General features: G+C 43.5%; 1 protein-coding gene across 1 annotated transcript in view; it reads left to right on the top strand.

The window, feature by feature from the left end:
* POLR2B (RNA polymerase II subunit B) overlaps positions 1 to 18665 on the top strand; it is a 63738-nt gene extending 45073 nt beyond the window's left edge. The window contains exons 17-25 of the mRNA XM_036334994.1: positions 7521 to 7617; positions 8640 to 8734; positions 11035 to 11285; positions 11366 to 11455; positions 11704 to 11811; positions 12550 to 12663; positions 15046 to 15206; positions 17718 to 17913; positions 18403 to 18665. Of these exons, the coding sequence (XP_036190887.1) occupies positions 7521 to 7617; positions 8640 to 8734; positions 11035 to 11285; positions 11366 to 11455; positions 11704 to 11811; positions 12550 to 12663; positions 15046 to 15206; positions 17718 to 17913; positions 18403 to 18492 (1202 nt within the window). The 3' untranslated portion in view covers positions 18493 to 18665. The remainder of the gene's footprint in view (positions 1 to 7520; positions 7618 to 8639; positions 8735 to 11034; positions 11286 to 11365; positions 11456 to 11703; positions 11812 to 12549; positions 12664 to 15045; positions 15207 to 17717; positions 17914 to 18402) is intronic.
* The last annotated feature ends 402 nt before the right edge of the window (positions 18666 to 19067 follow it).

Raw genomic sequence — 19067 nt, forward strand, 5'->3', positions numbered from 1 at the left:
ATGTAGAAACCAGAATTTGGGTGTGAGGTATGCTCCATGTTATTAGAATGTCATCTAGGTTCTCTCAGCTGAAAGAACTAGGAAAAAATATAGATGCATATGCCCATACACACCCTGTTTTGTATTTTTTAAAAAAATGTTTTTATTGATTTCAGAGAAAGGAAGGGAGGGGAGAAAGAGGGATAGAAACATTAATGATGAGAGAGAATCATCCATCGGCTGCCTCCTATACACCCCCTACTGGGGATCAAGCCTGCAACACTGGCATGTGTCCTGACTGGGAATTGAACTCGCTGGGAATTGAACCGTGACCTCCTGGTTCATAGGTCAATGCTCAACCACTGAGCCATGCTGGCTGGGCCTTCTCTCATTTTTTAACTTTACTAGAGGCCTGGGGCACAACATTTGTGCCCAGGGGGCAGGCAGAGAGGGGTGTGGGGGGTCCCTTAGCCCAGCCTGCGCCATTTTCTTTCTGGGAGCTGTTGGTCGGACATCTTGAATGCTGCTGCAGAGGCAGGAGAGGGTCCCACCACCACTGCTGCACTTGCCAGCTGTGAGCCCGGCTTCTGGCTAAGTGGCGCGCCCCCTATGGGAGCTCACTGACCACCAGGGAGCAGCTCCTGCATTGAGCATCTGCCCCCTGGTGGTCAGTGTGTGTCATAGCAACTGGTTGTTCTGCAGTTTGGTTTATTTGCATGTTACCCTTTTATTATATACTAGTAGCCCAGTGCACAAAATTTGTGCACTTGGTGGGGTGGTCCCTCAGTTATTAAACATTTATTGGCACAACACTGACCACATTGGTGGTGGTGGTGGTCTTGTCAGAATGTGTTATATTATGCAGATGAAAATCTATTTAAACAGATTTCTTTTTTAAAATTAAATCTTTTTTGTTCAGATTACTACATTTGTTTCTCTTTTTTCCCCTCATAACTCCCCTCCTCCCAGTTCCCACCCCACCCTCCGCCCTCACTCCCCACCCATTGTCCTCATCCATAGGTGCACGATTTTTGTCCAGTCTCTTCCCGCATCTCCCACACCCTTTCCCCCCCCAAGAATAGTCAGTCCATTCTCTTTCTATGTCCCTGATTCTGTTATAATCACCAGTTCATTCTGTTCATCAGGTTATTTATTCACTTGATTCTTAGATTCACTTGTTGATAGATGCATATTTGTTGTTCATAATTTGTATCTTTACCTTTTTCTTCTTCTTCCTCTTCTTAAAGGATACCTTTCAGCATTTCATATAATCCTGGTTTGGTGGTGATGAACTCCTTTAGCTTTTCCTTATCTGTGAAGCTCTTTATCTGACCTTCAATTCTGAATGATAGCTTTGCTGGATAAAGTAATCTTGGTTGTAGGTTCTTGGCATTCATCACTTTGAATATTTCTTGCCACTCCCTTCTGGCCTGCAAAGTTTCTGTTGAGAAATCCGCTGACAGTCCTATGGGTACTCCCTTGTAGGTAACTGAGTTTCTTTCTCTTGCTGCTTTTAAGATTCTCTCTTTGTCTTTTGCTCTTGGCATTTTAATTATGATGTGTCTTGGTGTGGTCCTCTTTGGATTCCTTTTGTTTGGGGTTCTCTGCACTTCCTGGACCTGTAAGTCTCTTTCTTTCACCAGGTAGGGGAAGTTTTCTGTCATTATTTCTTCAAATAGGTTTTCAAGATCTTGCTCTCTCTCATCTTCTGGCACCCCTATAATTCTGATGTTGGTACACTTGAAGCTGTCCCAGAGGCTCCTTACACTATCTTCGTATTTTCGGATTCTTTTTTCATTTTGCTTTTCCGGTTGGGTGTTTTTTGCTTCTTCGCATTTCAAATCTTTGACTTGATTCTTGCGCTCCTCTGGTCTGCTGTTGGGAGTCTGTATAATATTCTTTATTTCAGTCAGTGTATGCTTAATTTCTAGTTGGTTATCACAACATCGAGGGTCTCATTAGATTTCTTGTAGATCTCATTAAGTTTATCGGCAGTTTCTAGAAAATTACTGAAAGACCTTAAAAGTGTGGTTTTGAGCTCTCTATCCTCCATTTCTGACATTTGTGTCCTGTTTCTTTGTCTCCGCATTTTTTATGCTTTCTTGGTGCACCCCCTAGTGGTCTTTGTGCACAGTCTTGTTGTAGTTAAGCCTTGATTGTTGTAGGTAATACTAGGGGGGATTTGACCTACAGGCCAAGTGGCTGTGAGAATCAGCTGTGTCTGCAGTGGGAGAACTTCTGCCCTCTGGGGAGGTGCTAATCTAGCCTTTGCCTGAGACTATCCGGCAAATGCCTCTGTGCAGGGCTTGGGCGGGGCGGGTCCCAGGGGATCAGCAGGGTGGGTGGAGCGAGCAGTTATGGCTGCTCTCAGTCCCGTCCCCAGGGGCTCTGCCTCTCAGAGTCCCAGCAACTGCTGCAAACCTTGAAGAGAAAGCTGCCCCCGAGTTCCGACCGATGCCAGACAGTCCCGCTTCTCCCGTTTGAGTCTGGGTCCCTAGAGACTCGCCCGGATCTGGAGCTCAGAGCCTGAGACTCCCTCCCGATTGGAAATGACAACCGCGCCCTCAGCCGCCAGCCCGCTCCGCGTGCACCTCCGCACCTTAGTATTTTACTTCCGTACTGTGCCTCCTCTGAGTCTCGGTATGCTTTTCTCTTTCCTAATAGTTGTAGAATTTCCCCTCAGACAGCCTTCCTGTGGTTCTGGGTGATGTCTGTTCCGTCTTTTAGTTGTATTTTTGAAGTGGTTGTGCGAGGCAGCAATCTCCGGTGTTTACCTATGCCGCCATCTTGGTTCCTTCTTAAACAGATTTGATGTAGATATTTTCAAAGATGGAAGAATTGTCCCTGTCAACTATTTTAGTTGATTCATATCTTCAGTAATTGTCATCATTACAAAGTTTTCAGTCCCCATATGGATTGCTGGATATAATAGGTCATGCGCTGTCCCTGTCCTTTGTAGCCTTTGTTACCTTAAGGACTCTAGTTTTCCATTTATATGTTTAAGTACCAACCTTACCGGCTTAAAAATGTAAGCTTTTAACATTGCTCTATCTGTTCTGTATCCTTTCGATGAAAAGTGGAGTTGGGTTGCAGCACAGGAGAGAAATTCAGAAGGGGAATATTGAAGTAATGACTACAGTAGGAGGAGAGGGAACCTGTTTTCCTGGCCACAGGCGCTGGCGCCCTGGACCACAGGGTTGGCAGCTTCTCCAGGTGGCTGCAGCCTGGGACCTCTGGCCTGTAGCTTGTCCATCTCCTGGGCTGCAGCCAGCCCCAGGCGCTGGCGCTTGGACCAAAGGTGGGCGGCTTCTTCTTCTGGGGGCTTCTTCTTCTTCTTCTGTGTTTCCAGGGAGGGTAGTCAGTTAAGTGTCATGCAAAAATAGGCATCACCAATCGCAGAAGCCGGGTGCGGGGCAGGGAAGCCGCGGTCGGGGCGCTGGCGGAGGCTGCTTCCCTGCAAACGCACCTGGCTTCTGCGATCACCCCCGCACCCGGCTTCTGCGGTCACCAATTGCAGAAGCCAGGTGGGGGGCAGGGAAGCCACGGCCGGGTCACTGGTGGAGGCTGCTTCCCTGACCTGCACCCGGCTTCTGTGATCGCCCCTGCACCCGGCTTCTGCAGTCTCCATTGCTGTCTGTGTCTGCTTCCCTGCCCCACCCCCCAGGCTTCTCCGATCACCCACTGGTGGCAGGGCAAAGGTGGCCTCCAGGGCCGACCTTTGCCCTGCTCCCTGGCTCTTCCCTGCGCCTGGGTTTCTGATCACTGTCTTCCATCCTTCCCTTTTTGCCTCCCATCATTGCGAGTATGCAAATTAACCGCCATCTTTGTTGGCAGTTAATTTGCATATCGCCCTGATTAGCCAATGGGAAGGGTAGCGAAGTTACGGTTAATTACCATGTTTGTCTATTATTAGATAGGAAGATATATCAAAGAGTCGTGAGTTCACACTAGTATCTCCCATCTCAATCCAACACCATAGTGTTTATTTTAGACTGCATTCTCCGACAGTGAAAAGCCTGGCTCCTATTGTCCTCAGTGTATTTACTTTTGTGCTCAATGTACTGATGGATCCAATCTCCTGACCATCCTGGCTGAATTATTGGATCTGGCCCTTGCCTAACACACCAGCTGGCAGTGTCTAAATTCTGAGCCTTGACCAATGGGAATAGGCTAATCTGTTTATCATAAGGAATGTCTTTTTAAAAAAATACATATTTTTATTGATTTCAGAGGGAGAGAGAGATAGAAACATCAACAATGAATCATTGATTGGTTGTCACCTGCATGCCCCCTACTGGGGATCGAACCCACAGGCCGATGCTCTATCCACTGAGCCAAACCGGCTAGGGCAGCAATGTCTTTTTGATTAGTATCATTCCTATTCCTGTAGAGTACTGTTATCCTGATTTACTAATATACCTTCTGGGAGCAGAGATCCTTGTGACAAAAGTTCACCTTGACTTAAAGTGGGTTGGGATTCAGAGCTAAGGCTTGAAGTGGGTGAGAACAACGTGGCAGGAAGTGTTTGAACTTGGTTGGCAGGTGGGTTGCAATCCCAGATTTCAAATGTATATAGTCTTTGAGCTGACAGATATTTTTAACAAAGTTATTAATATTTATTGAGCATTCAGTTTGTGTGAAACACCATCCAGGGTGCTTTTACACATGTTATTTCTAAGCATCATAAAAGCTTTGTGGTGTTTCTTCACCTGCAAAATGAAAATGATAATAGTACCTACATTATAAAGCTTTGGGGATGACTTAATAGTTAAATCCACTTGAAACTCGTAGCTTAGTGCCTAGCAGTGAGGGAGCAATAAATGTTAGTTGATCAGTAATAGTAGTGGTTATGTCATCTCTGTTTTACAAATGTGGAGACAGGATCAGAAAGGTTATTTGCCTAAAATTACATCACTTAAATATATAAATCCAGAATTTAAACTCTGGCTTATTTTTTTCATTTTTGACCAAATGTGGCCTTGACTTGAAACCCCCACCCCTGCCATCTCCCTTTCTTACGCTCTTTTCTCTTCACTACATTGCTTCTTGATTTTGGACTTTTGAGTGAAGAAAAATTATTTGATACATAATTCAGAAGCTCACTGTTTTTTAGCTAAATTTAGCTGATCTCATACCTGCCTAAATACCGTGGATAAAGGTTGTAGGATGGAGGATGTTGCCTCCTGGCCTGTAGTAGATGTAGCCTGTGCAGGCAATCCAGGGATTGTCACACAAGAGGCAGAAAAGCCTCCCAAGGGCCAAGACAGTGAGCACCACAGGCTGCACACCTGGAGAAGAGTGGCCATAGCATTGCTCCATGGTAACGTGGGGACTTGCTGGGGAAGTCTTCTCACGCCACGTTTCACAGGTGTCACATGTCTCATAGGATCACATCATTTCTACCCAGACCCTGAGATTCCTGAAAAGTCTCAGTTCTTTTCAGGAACCCTTGCCTCCAGAATCCTACATCATGCTGCTTGACGGTGTGAAACTTAAAATTATTCTAGTTCTCCCAAAGAATGCGTACAAAAGGATGACGACTAACGTGGATGTTACTAAATAGTTCTTAGAGGAGGAAATAACTTAGATTTCAAGAGGAGTTTTTACTGCATACCTGAGAAGTGACTATTTGACTTTTCTGATCTTTTCTTGACTGCCTGCTACTGGGAGCTTTATCTCTGGCCTTTCCCAGGAAAGGCTCAGCTTCCCTGACACTACCCTTCCATTGGAGAATTTCAGTGCCTCCTTCCTCCTTCAGCAGAGGAGTCTATATTTTTCTGCTCCCAGTGTAAATACACCAAGCTATTGAGGCGCTCAGAATAACAAATGTGCTCTTGTTTCTATGATCCCTTTTCCTTGGAGAGCAGACAAGATTATATTTAGCACAAGTATTTAGTGTTATCTGTTAAATGGGTTTGCAATCTCAAATTTGTAACAGGTTAGGCCAGATTGGTGAGTAGTGGGTGAGTGGAGAGAGGTTTGCCTTTCTATTGGGTTTAGCCCTATTAAGTTTTAGCTGTGGTTGTACTGTGTATGTGCAGACCCAGTGATCCGATCAGATCTGATCTTTCAAGAAATCAGCTTTTGTGTGAATCTACTTTTTAAAATGTTATGAAGGAATTCAGGTTAAAAACAAACTGGAATCAGCTACCTTGGGCCAGTGTGTAAAACAGCCGGTGGAAAGCTTTCTATGGCATAGCAGCCAGAGCTCTTGAGGAGCAACTGTAGTTTCCAGGGAGGAGGACGTGCCCTTGGCATACATCTCTTTCTCTAAATCCGTTTCTAGTTTGGGTTGGGAAGTAGACTTGGAGGAGTGTCTAAAGTCCCAGACCCAGACCAGCAGCACTGCCACCCCTCACCTGCACTCCACTTGTTTAAACTTAACATTCCTGCTGTACACATAAAGGAGTAAATGAATGGTATGTCATTCTATGAAGGGTGGGTTGTTTGAAAATTGAATTTAGCTTTAAGGAAGCAAATATAAAAGATTTATTATTCAGAATTCAGATAAGCAGAACATCCGGTCATCCAGATTTGGGGTTTTTTATATTCTGTGGTCATAGTTTCTATTCCATATTTGAAATGTTTAAGTCACGATATTATGTTCACTATAGCTTTTCATTTTTGGAAAATCTGATGATTCACAAATATGTGGATTATGTTAATTGAAACCCCACTCACATTGAATAATCATTCCTTATATTGTAATCTAGTGTGTTTTCAACTTTTTTCCTTCTTGAATACTTGTTTTTTACAGTCTCATCAAAAGTAGTTTTGGCAAAAGCAACTAAGAGTAAGATTGTGGTGGCTAAGATCCAATACCACTTTTTTGGTGGTACAGGGAGAGGATCTAGGAGCAGTGTAACACTGGAAAGAGGTAGTACCAGGTTAGACCGAAAACCAGAAATCAGCTTATTGCTTTATAACTTGGATCACCCATAAATTACTTAATTTGTACTTTCTGATAATGAGAATAACAACAAGACCTTATTTATGGCACAGGGTTACTGTGAGAATCATGTAACTTGATTTGGGGAGATACTTTATAAATCCTGAGGTAACTTGTATGTATAATCACTAATTATCAGAAAGGATACATTGGGAATGAATGCTCTTAGGATTTGCTTGTATTAAATGTTAAGCCATCAGAGTGGTTGCTCACAGATTGCTATTCCATGAGGAGTGAACTTTGACAATTACAGTGGGGCCTTGACTTACGAGTGTCCCAACTAACGAGTTTTTTTTGAGATACGAGCCGTCTCGAGGCCGATTTTTTGCTTTGAGTTGCAAGCTCAAAAAAATTCGGGTTACGAGCCAGCTTTAGATACCCCACCACTAGTTAGCGCAGCGAATGTCACAGTGATTTGACATACGAGTAATTTGAGTTAGGAGGTCCTTCACGGAACGAATTAAACTCGTAAGTCAAGGCCCCACTGTACCATGGTGAAAACATCTGTGGCAAATATGGTGAAATAAAATTGATGCAATTTTTCTTTGTTTCCTAGATGATGCTTTAATGTTTGTTCTTTAATGCACCACAGGTATCAACTCAATTGTGGCCATTGCATCATACACTGGGTATAATCAAGAAGACTCTGTTATCATGAATCGTTCAGCTGTAGACCGAGGCTTTTTCAGGTCAGCTATTTATAAAAGTTGTCAAACACATATACAGTGGAAGTACTAATATTTTAATAAAAAAACTTCTCTAAAAATAGGTTTGACTTTTATATGTTCAAACTTTTTTGTGATTTTGAAGGTCAGGCTGGAAGAAATTTTGATCTGACAGCAGATAAATTTTTCTGTTAAGATAGCTAACCTTTTGCCTCAATTCATGAAGCTTAGTGGCAGTCTGGCAGGCACATGCTGTTGTGTGGATGCCCGTATAGAGTTTTGTGTGGTGAAAGCAGTGCCTTACTCCAGAAAGCAGAAGGCCTGGTTGATGGTCATGAACAACTGAAGACACTGCTTCCTGTAGCTCAGGATTTTCAGATGCTAATATTTTGACCCCACCCCCACCCCTTTTGTAAGCAAATCACATGTTTGCATTTAGATAATATAGGAACATCTAAGAAGTAAAAATAAACCTATAATCTTAGGACCATAAATAACTTAAAATTACTATCTATTTTCTTTTCAATCTTCTTTTCTGTTATGCTGTTATTTTATTAACAAGCAATTTCAAATCCACGGCATATGAAGATTGGTTAAAAAACTGGGAATTTAGAAGAGGATGGATGTGTGTGTGTGTGTGTGGTTTCAGAGATAGCACTAGGACCAGAGAGTGGAAATTATAGCTTAATATATCACAAACTTCTCATTTGCACTACTGGAACAAATCCTGGGTGACCATCTCTTGAGGTCCTATGGAAGGATTCTTATTTTGGGTAGGAGGTTGGGCTCAGTGACATTAGGACCTTCCTGTTCTCACATATAATTCCGGCTGTGATCACGTTATGGGTCAAGTACTACATGTATGACCCATGTGATAGCATTTAGGACTTAACTTTGACCCTTAATATAGTTAAATAACTCTCACCCTCTTTTCATGATTTAGACCATTTCCCAAATACTATCAATTAAGTGAAAATTATTGGTATATTCTTAGTCCTATTATTAGAGGAAAATAGAAGTTACCTTCAGAACTATTTGTTTTTTAGGTCTGTTTTCTATCGCTCATACAAAGAACAGGAGTCTCAAAAAGGATTTGACCAAGAAGAAGTTTTTGAGAAGCCTACACGTGAAACATGCCAGGGTAAGTGATACTGGCATTTAAATTATGGAATTCAAAGTTAACTTAGCATGGTTTTCCTAATTACTTTTTCCGGGGTTTGTCCCCCCTCTTAATTTTTTGCCGCATGGGAGTATATTTTTATGTCATTCTTAGAACTCATATTTAAGAGAATAAGTGTGTTTGCCAAAATATTTTGAACCTAGAGTGGGCTTGGTACAAGTTCTTCTGTCCTGGTAGATCCTGCTTTGAGGAGGGTATTTGGAAATCAGAGGTTGTGTGATATCATGGGACACACCTCAGCTTCATTTTCACTGGTACTGTGTATGTCCTGTCCCTCATTTTATGTATTGGCATGGGAACTCCCTCCTCTCTTCACATTGTGGTGTGACCATATTTGTCTAGTCACAGTATTTGTATACATTTACCAAATAAATGAGAGGATACCTAGCTTTTTTTTTTTCCTAAAAACTCAAACTTCTTTTTTGTAGTTGTCACTATTTTCACGACACCTAAAAAATATGTATACGGTATTATGGATAGAAGGTCTAGGGAAATGGGGTATCTTGCTTCAATTTTGACTTCTAATAGTATTGCATGAAGTAAAGTGGGTTTTGTTTCCCTAGGCATCTTCCTATTACTCCATTCCCTGGGATGGTTCTATATAACAGTGAATTGGTGTCCCGATTTACATAAGATAACATTCAGAATTTCTGTGGGAGGATGTGTGTAGAGGCCTTTGATATTTTCTCATGTAATATAGAGGTCAGAAGACGGCCACACACTTATCCAAAGTCACCCAGTGGATGGAGAATTTAATTTCTCAGTGCTCATTCTAGTGCTTTTTAAAGTTCAGAATAGTTTGTAATATTTGGAACTAGAGGGCCTGGTGCCTGGCCTGCGGGATCGGGCCGAAACCAGCTCTCCGACGTCCCCCGAGGGTTCCTGGATTGCGAGAGGGCGCAGGCCAGGCCAAGGGACCCCACTGGTGCACAATTGGAGCCAGGGATGGACGCAGGAGGTTGGCCAGCCAGGGAGGGACCGCGGGAGGGCTCCAGAGCATGTCTGGCCTGTCTTGCTCAGTCCCAATTGGCCAGACCCCAGCAGCAAGCTAACCTACTGGTTGGAGCAGCTGCCCCCTGGTGGTCAGTGCATGTCATAGCGACTGTTCAGCTAGTCGACAGTCTGCCCCCTGGTGGTCAGTGCACGTCATGGCAAGTGGTTGAGTGGCCTTAGCATATCATTAGAATATTATGCTTTGATTGAACGGACAACTGGACACTTAGCATATTAGCCTTTTATTATATAGGGTAAGAGTATTAGTCTAGGGGCCCAGTGCACGAATTTGTGCACCTTGAAAGGAACTGTGGGCCATGAGGCTGCAGTGGGCACAGGTGAGTCTTGGCCCAACACTTGCACCTCACCTGGCCCCTCCCTCCACAGCCCTCGGTACCCTGTCTACTGGCAGCCCCACTCCTGCCGCGGCTGCTCCCACACGATGATGGCACTGGCCTCACTCACGCTTGCTGATGGCACAGAGCAATTGGGGCCGGTGCCAGCAGCGGGTACGAGTGGGGCCGGCACCATCATGGGTGTGAGTGGTGGCTGCTGCCCTGATCGCCCCTTAGAAGTAGGGGGACGTGGAGAAGCTCTCAGGGACTATCAGGGCCAGCAGCCGCCGCTTGCACCCACTGCCGGTGCTAGAGCTGCCACTCTCACCCTCTGCCAGCACCAAGTGATTGAGGATGGGCCGGGTGCCAGCAGGGGGGGCCAGTGGCAGCTCCGGTGCTATCAGCGGGTGTGAGAGGTGGCTGCTGGCTCCAATAGCCCCTTAGAATCGGGGATTGGAGGGATGAAGAAGCCCTGAGAGGCAGTTGGGGCCAGGAGGTGTGAGTGCCAGGTGGGACCGTGGCATGTGGGAGCATAGAATTTTCAGTAACCACCAGAGGCTCGCCCCAATGACAGCAACTGGTGCCCTGCCTTGGTCTGGTGACCCTGTTTGCCTCCACCATCCCGCTGCGGCCTATGCCCACCATGTTCTGCGCTCTGCTTCCTGCTGCCAACTCTTGCCATGTCCTGTGCACGCCCCCTGGTAGTCAGCACACATCATAGCAATTGGTTGTTCCGCTGTTTAGTCTTTTTGCATATTAGCGTTTTATTATATAGGATGGTCATGGTGTGTTAGAGATTCCTGTGAACTTCTCAGACTTAGAATTGATTTATGTATTTGGTTCTTAATCTTTGTGGAGAGGATTATGTGACATTTTAAATACTTTTCTATGTGGCAGTACCATTCTAGAAATGCCATATCTGTTTCTTTGTAGGTATGAGGCATGCCATATATGACAAGCTGGATGATGATGGCCTGATAGCTCCTGGGGTCCGTGTATCGGGAGATGATGTTATTATAGGCAAAACAGTCACCCTGCCTGAAAATGAAGATGAGCTGGAGAGCACTAATAGACGCTATACCAAGAGAGACTGTAGCACTTTTCTCAGGACTAGTGAGACAGGCATTGTGGACCAGGTTATGGTAACTCTCAACCAGGAAGGATATAAATTTTGTAAAATAAGGGTGAGTATAGCTTTGTCATATTGCTTTTTATGGAAAGTAAACCAGATGGACTTAACTAACCTATTTTTATATGAATTCAGGTACGCTCCGTTAGAATTCCACAGATTGGAGACAAATTTGCCAGTCGACATGGTCAAAAGGGTACTTGTGGTATTCAGTATAGACAAGAGGTAGGTATTTTTTATCTGCCTCACTCCTAACCCAGAGTTTTGTTGAACATTTTATTAAATCAAATGACTTAACTTAAGAGCCCAAAGGTGGTAAAGGCTTGACTTTTAATTTTAGTGTTGACTAAGTATATGAACATACTGTATTAAAGAGAATTTAGGACACAGAAAAGTTCAGATGAGAGGAATCAGTTCTTGTTCCATAGCTGAGAGATTTAAGTTTAAGATTCTTTTTAAAAATTCATTTATAGGATATGCCTTTCACCTGCGAAGGAATCACCCCTGATATCATCATAAATCCCCATGCCATCCCCTCTCGTATGACAATTGGTCACTTGATTGAATGTCTTCAAGGGAAGGTAAGAGGTTTTCTTTAACAATATGAGTTCCAAACTGTTGTTCTTTCCAAAATGATGATAGGTGATTTCTCTTATATTTGACTCAGGGTACTTTGGAAGAAGCTAATGTGGCATAATCATAACCAGTCACAAATTGTTTATGATTAATTATGCCTTTTTTCTTTTTGCAAAAATTTGCAGTTATGGCTAAGTCGGAATTTTTATAAAATTTACTGTATCAAAGCAGTACACACACACACACACACACACACACATATGTATGTTGGTTACCTTTTTTATTGGTTCTTTTCTATAGATAAGAGTTAATTCATTGGTGGTTAGTTCATCGAGAACTTAAATTTATAGCTATATTATTAGCTGTGTGTGTGTCTTTCGGTGGAGGTTTTTCTGTTTTTAAGTATCTTGTTAGAGTAGAATGGCTGCAGCCTAACAAGTAGAGGACTTGGTTTTAGGGCTTTAAAATGTATTTTCCTTGAGCCATAGGAAGTGTTTGGGAGTCTCTCTTTTTGTAACTGTTCTCATGGATAGCTTCCTATTTGAAGAGTTATAATTGAGTTTTTATTTTTTAGGTAAATTAGTTATAAATACTATGTTAATAAAATGAACCTATGATATTATAGCTTTCCATAACAGATTTTTTAAAGTTCAGAATCCTTTATTTTCTAGAAAGGATTTTTACAGATTTCTAAGGAGAAATAAAAGGAAGCAGTCTTTTAAAGATTACTTTTTTTGATAAAGGTTTCAGCTAACAAGGGTGAAATTGGTGATGCCACTCCATTTAATGATGCTGTTAATGTGCAGAAGATTTCTAACCTTTTGTCTGATTATGGCTACCATCTCAGAGGAAATGAGGTATGTTTGCGCTTATGTATTTTTTTATATGTGTGTAGTTTCATTCTTTTTTTTCTTTTTCTTTTTTTTAAATCATATTTTTATTGATTTCAGAGAGGAAGGGAGAGGAGAGAGAGAGAGATAGAAACATCAGTGATGAAACATCATTGATCGACTGCCTCCTGCACTCACCTTACTGGGGATCAGGCCTGTAACCCTGGCATAAAATCCTGACCTCCGGGTTCATAGGTCGACACTCAACCAGTGAGCCACACTGGTCAGGCCCTTATTCTTTTCTATGCTTACATTTTATTCCATTGAATGGCTATATCAATGTAGTTTCATTCTTAAAGAATTTAAACCTTTTATTGAAGTATATACTTTAAATATGTTACAAAATATAAATGTATAGCTTGGTGAATTTTCACAAAGTGAACATACCCATGTGACTGGCCTCCACATCCTGAAAATTAAATTGCCAGAAGTCTTTTATGCATAGATGCCCCCTCTTGTGTCTCCCTCCAGTAACTACCTCCCCTGCTCCACTCTATTGACATCTAACAGTATAGATTATTTTGTCTGTTTTGAATTTTTTAAAATAAATCTTTATTGTTCAGATTATTATAGTTGTTCCCCTTTTTCCCCCCATAGCTCTCCTCCACCCAGTTCCCACCCCACCCTCTGCCCTTACCCCCCCACTGTCCTCATCCATATGTGTTCGCTTTTTGTCGGGTGAAAAGTCATACACATGGAAAATGTAGCTATTTCCATCCGCAATGTGTCCCTGTGTTCAGAAAGGTCTTTTTGCCGGGTCAAAAGTCATACACATGGAAAATGTAGCTATTTCCATCCGCAATGTGTCCCTGTGTTCAGAAAGGTCTCTCACGACTTGTTCACGCTCTACTCGGAAAGGGTACGGAGCCACGTAACGACTTTTTAAAATAATGTGTCCTCTTATGTTTAAAATGAGGATTTCACTACCAAAAGTGAGGAAAAAGCGACACTACAGCTGCTCTTGCCCCTCTTGCCCTTCAGGTGATAGTTGTGTGTGGGGCTGCGAGCTGGTTCGCGGGCCGTCGATGAAGCCATCTGGGCGGCTCGCGCGGTTCCGCCGGCTTCCCAGGGGCTGTCGCAGCCTTGCAGGGGCCGTCACAGCCTCACGCAGCCTCACAGGGGCAGTCGCAGCCTCACAGGGGCCGTCACAGCCTCACGCAGCCTCACAGGGGCCGTCGCAGCCTCGCAGGGGCCGTCACAGCCTCGCAGGGGCCGTCGCAGCCTCACGCAGCCTCACAGGGGGCACCGCATCCCACGTTGGGGGTGAAGGTGCGAGACAGAAGCTCCTCTCGCTGTCTCTCCTGCTGCTCCCTTGCGTATCGCTGATGCTGTAAGTTTCTGAGAGCAGTCTGCAGGTGCTGGACATCATACTTTAACTGGTCAACACGAAGTTTGGCATTCTGTCTTTTGTTGGGAGGCTCCTTGCTGGACAAAATCTCCAGGCATTCTAGCTGGCTGAATATCTGGTATGCTTGCTTGGATTTTGTTTTCTACTAAGTGCACAGACTGCTTGCCTGCTGTCTCCCAGCGTCTCATGTGAGACTGGATCTGGTGGACCTGCTTGTGCGTTTGCTGGTACAGCGGCTCCATCTCACCGGCCCAGGCGGGTCTGGCTCCGGCTTCCTCCGAACCTGATTCTGCTTCTTGAGTGTGTCCCTTATGGATGCGAGGAGTTGAAATCTGCAGTTTGGTGGGTTAGGCTGCAAAAGTTCAGGTGGTTCCTTTTGTGCCACTGGCACAGCTTGGATGGGGATGTAAACTGAGTAAGGCGGGTTCTCAGAGAATCACCAGGTGGAGCAAACAGCAATGGTTGTCGTCAGCGTCTCCGCGACTCCCCGTCTCTGCGTCCCTGAGTGCCGGTGAGCAGCTCCGCGAGAAAGCCACCCTCGCTCTCCCGGGACCCGCTGCAAGGCAGTCCCACCTCTCCCCATAAGAGTCTGGGACCTCAGAATCCCGCCCCAAACAAGCTCAGTGGATTTGAGAGCTTGTATCCCCTTCTGATTGAAAAAAAACGCGCATCCAGTTGCAGCCTGCCTGGGGCGCAACTCCATACCTCTGTTCTTGGCGCCTCTGCACCTCCTACTCAGTCTCAATGCGCTTCTTTCTTTCTTCCAGTTGTAGAACTTCCACTGGGCCAGCTTTCCCATGGTTCTGGATGATAGCTGTTTTGTCTTACAGTTGGTAGTTTCAATGTGGTTGTGGGAGGCAACACGCACAGGTCTATACCTTATGCCACCATCTTGGTTCTTGTGTTTTGATTTTTTTATAGATGGAATCAGACAGTATATGTACATATATTCTTTGAACTTATTTAATATTTTTAAGTCTGTGCTTCAAACTCTGTTTCAGGTCTTGTATAATGGATTCACTGGTAGAAAAATCACATCACAAATTTTCATCGGCCCCACTTATTACCAGCGTTTGAAGCATATGGTGGATGACAAGATTCATTCTCGTGCTAGGGGGCCTATTCAGATCCTCAACAGACAGCCCATGGAGGGTAGATCCCGGTAAGAGAGCTGCATCATTGTCAGTGACATAATTCACATAGTAAAGGCAAGATAAATGTTTGTTTCTTTCCCTTTATTAACCAGTTAATGAGTTGGTTATCTAGCATCCTTCAAAGTTGACCAGTGATTTGTTTTTCAGTAATAACATTAGAAACTCAACTGATTTCATGTTTTTGTATATTAAGAGTACTAAGGAAGCCATCACCATCCACCTGTGTGGTGATCTGAACAATGCATTTTACTTTACCCCCATGCTGGGAAAACCTCTCATTCACTCATGCTTTCCACTACCTTTGCCAGCAGCAGTTTATCATTTCAGGCTTGATTGCCCAGGAAACTCATTCATGGAAAAGCTACTTTATTGAGATCAAATTTGGTATTCATTTTTGAGTACAGAGTTGAATTCCAGTAAGTTAAATAATAGCATGATGAGACTTGACTCTGTACTTCACTGTATTTTATGAGGAAAATTATATATATAAAAGGCTAATATGCTAAGTGTCTGACTGGTCACTATGACGCACACTGATCACCAGGGGGCAGACGCTTATTGCAGGAGCTGCTGTGACGCGCACTGGCCATTTACAGGGAAACAGCACCACGGACCTGGTGTCCATAAAGCAACACTTGGCTTCCCTCAAGTGGGACACAGGCCCTGCTGTCACCCCAGAGTGACAGCCCACCAAATCGCTGCTGACACTGCCGAGACCCCGTGGCACAAAATGTGGCCCCCAGCCCAGCCCTGAAACGGTGGCTGTGGGCGCCAGGTAATGATGTCACGTAGCAACGCCTGGCTTTCTCTCCCTAATGACTAGCCTCAGAGTTTCTTCAGCCCAGGAAGATGACTCGCTTTATAGCCAGGTGCAAGCATTTTACACTTTAACCAAATGTCTGTGAAGCATTTTCCCGTGCCTCATCTCATTTGATCCTCACAGAAGTCCTGGAGTAGGCAGATAGGAGACTCAGTAGAATCCTATTTTCTTCTCATTAGCCAGAAAACGGAGATTTAGAAAGCTTAGAAACTTGACCCAACTGAAAAGTAAAAAATGGTGGATCTTGAAAATGACTTCAGGTTTTCTCACTGTGCAGAATATAGTCAAACACTGCTGCAGTTAAATATTTTACCCTTTGTTCTCCCTGCATGATCTACAATAATAATCTGCGTTGTGTTGATATTTACTGCTGTGTTGCTGCCAATTACCTGTAAGAGAAGTTGGGGTCCTTCACTGGACTGGAAAAAGTTTAGCTACATCATAAAGAAGGTCTAATTAAGCAAGTTTATTCTATATCTATACTAAGAAAAGAGTAATATGCTAATTAGACTGATGTCTTCTGGACGTGCTTTCCAGACAAAGCCACAGCAGCTACAAGGGCTGAGGGCCTGCAGCCGTGGTTGTGAGGGCCGGTCTAGCACTGTGGTCCCTTTTGCAGAGGCTGTGGGAGAAGGTGCCGCAGGAGAAGGCAGAAGGGAGAAGGCCGGCGCTGCAGGAGAAGGAAAAAGTTGGCAGTTAGGGGATCAGGCCACAAGGGAAGAGCAGTTAGGCAGTTAGGGGGATCAGGCTGGCAGGGGAGAGCAGTTAGGGGGAACAGGCCAGCAGAGGAGAGCAGTTAGGGGGATCAGGCTGGCAAGGGCGCAGTTAGGGGCATCAGGCAGAGGTGGTTAGGAGCCAGTGGTTTTGGATTGTGAGAGGGATCCTAGATTGGAGAGGGTGTAGGCCGGGCTTAGGGACACCCCCTCCCATGCACGAATTTCGTGCACTGGGCCTCTAGTATATATATAAAAGGCTAAGTTGACTTGCGCATACGTGATACTTATAAAGCTCTCATGCCAGTCACGTGTGTGTTTCGATCTGTCATTGTCGATCATGAATTTGGTTGACAATTCTATTACAGAGAGAGGGCGGATAGTGATGTTAAAATATTTCTTCTAATTAATTTCAATGTGCATGAATTCGTGCCCTGGGCCACTAGTATGCTATATGTGTGAATCTAATGTGTTTACTCTATGTGGGGACCTTCTAATGCACATTAAGTAGTTGATAGACTTCTCCCCTTCCCCCCATGTAGAGAAGATGCTAGGATATACAAATTAGAGTCTAGTTCTCCTTTACTAATGTTATTCTTTACCTATGCCATTAGTCAAGGTGCTGTTGATATCTATATATATAAAAGGCTGATATGCAAAGTGTCCCTTTGGGAGTTTCACTGGGAGAATGGGAGCTTGATCGCTTGCTATGATGTTTGCTGACCACCAGGGGGTGGTGCAGAACATGGCGGTTGACCAGTGGTGGCTGCAGGATGCTGAGGGAGTGAGGGAAGGAGGCGGTGGGGAGGCTGGGGGAACTGTGTGGTGGAGGTGCGCGGGTAGCTAGGGAAAGAGGAGGCAGGGAGGCGGGGAACCAGATTGGCCATGATCGCTGGCCAGGCCTAGGTACCCTACCTGTGCAAGAATTTTGTGCACCAGGCCTCTAGTAGAAAATAATACAAAATAATCTATTTTTGTCTTAACAGGGATGGTGGCCTGCGTTTTGGTGAAATGGAACGAGACTGTCAGATTGCCCATGGGGCAGCCCAGTTTTTAAGGGAAAGACTGTTTGAGGCATCAGATCCATATCAGGTTCATGTTTGCAATCTTTGTGGAATAATGGCGATTGCTAACACCAGGACCCATACATATGAATGCAGGGGCTGTCGGAATAAAACCCAGGTGTGTATAGATTTTCTGGCTAGTTGATAAGTGTTTAGGATATAACCATGTTGGGCTAATTACCCAGGCAGATTTAGTGTGATGGAACAGATTGGCATTTTCACAATTTTGAATAGCATGCCTCTGTAAGATTCCTAGTTTTAAATGAGAAAAACAAAATTTGATTTTTCTCTAAAAATCAGTTTAAACTTTATTGTGCTAATATCACTAGGCTGTTCATTTTTTTCAAAAAGGCCTTGTACAAGAAATTTTTAAAAGTGGGTTTTTAAAAAGCCTTTTGCTTCAGGAGGGTGCTAATGTCTGGCAGAAAGGGTCAAATACCAAAGCCTATTAGGAGACAGAATCACCTTGGGCCAAGTTAGTAGAATGAGTTGTATCAGCCTATCCTTTTGTTTGCCTTCAGCACCAAGTCTTTACCTTTTTCTGGGCTAGGGAAGTAGGCTCATTTCAGTATAACTTTGCTAATTACTTTCTTTTTCTTTCTTTCAGATTTCTTTGGTGCGAATGCCTTATGCGTGCAAACTGTTGTTTCAAGAGCTTATGTCTATGAGTATTGCACCTCGAATGATGAGTGTTTAGCTCTTTTAAAAGATTCTCAACAAGACACTTATCAATGCCTTTTGTGTCTTATTTTTATGATATGGCTTTTAAAAATAACAAATATGTGTTACATTGTGCAAAAAAGCATTTTATTTGTTTTGTTTGATATGCATGCTTTTCTGTAAACAGGTAATAAATTTTTATAGATAGTCTTGATGTGTTATCTTTGTGTAAAGTCGGTGAATACAAAACTAAGGTGTTAGTGGACGGGATGAAAAGAAACTGGTTATTAGGCAAGAACAGGGTAGTTAGTAGTTATCCATGACTATGTTTAGCTATGCAGTCTAATATATTCTTCAGGTTTATAGCATGGCACTTTCACCTGTTTAAAAAAAAGAAAAAATTAGTTACATATATGTACATGGTTGACTTTCTAATTTTTATATGGCTTAGTGTTTCCAAATAAATTATGTTCAAATGTGGGGGATAAAGGGTATGTAACTGCATAGATGATAGATGGTGCAGTGCTCTTTAGAATTTGAGCTGTACAATTTTATTTTATTTTATTTTATTTTATTTTTTTTTTTTGTTTTTTTTTTGAATCTTTAATTAAA

Source organism: Myotis myotis, unplaced genomic scaffold (genome assembly GCF_014108235.1).
Source record: "Myotis myotis isolate mMyoMyo1 unplaced genomic scaffold, mMyoMyo1.p scaffold_m19_p_1, whole genome shotgun sequence".
Taxonomy (NCBI): Eukaryota; Metazoa; Chordata; class Mammalia; order Chiroptera; family Vespertilionidae; genus Myotis; species Myotis myotis.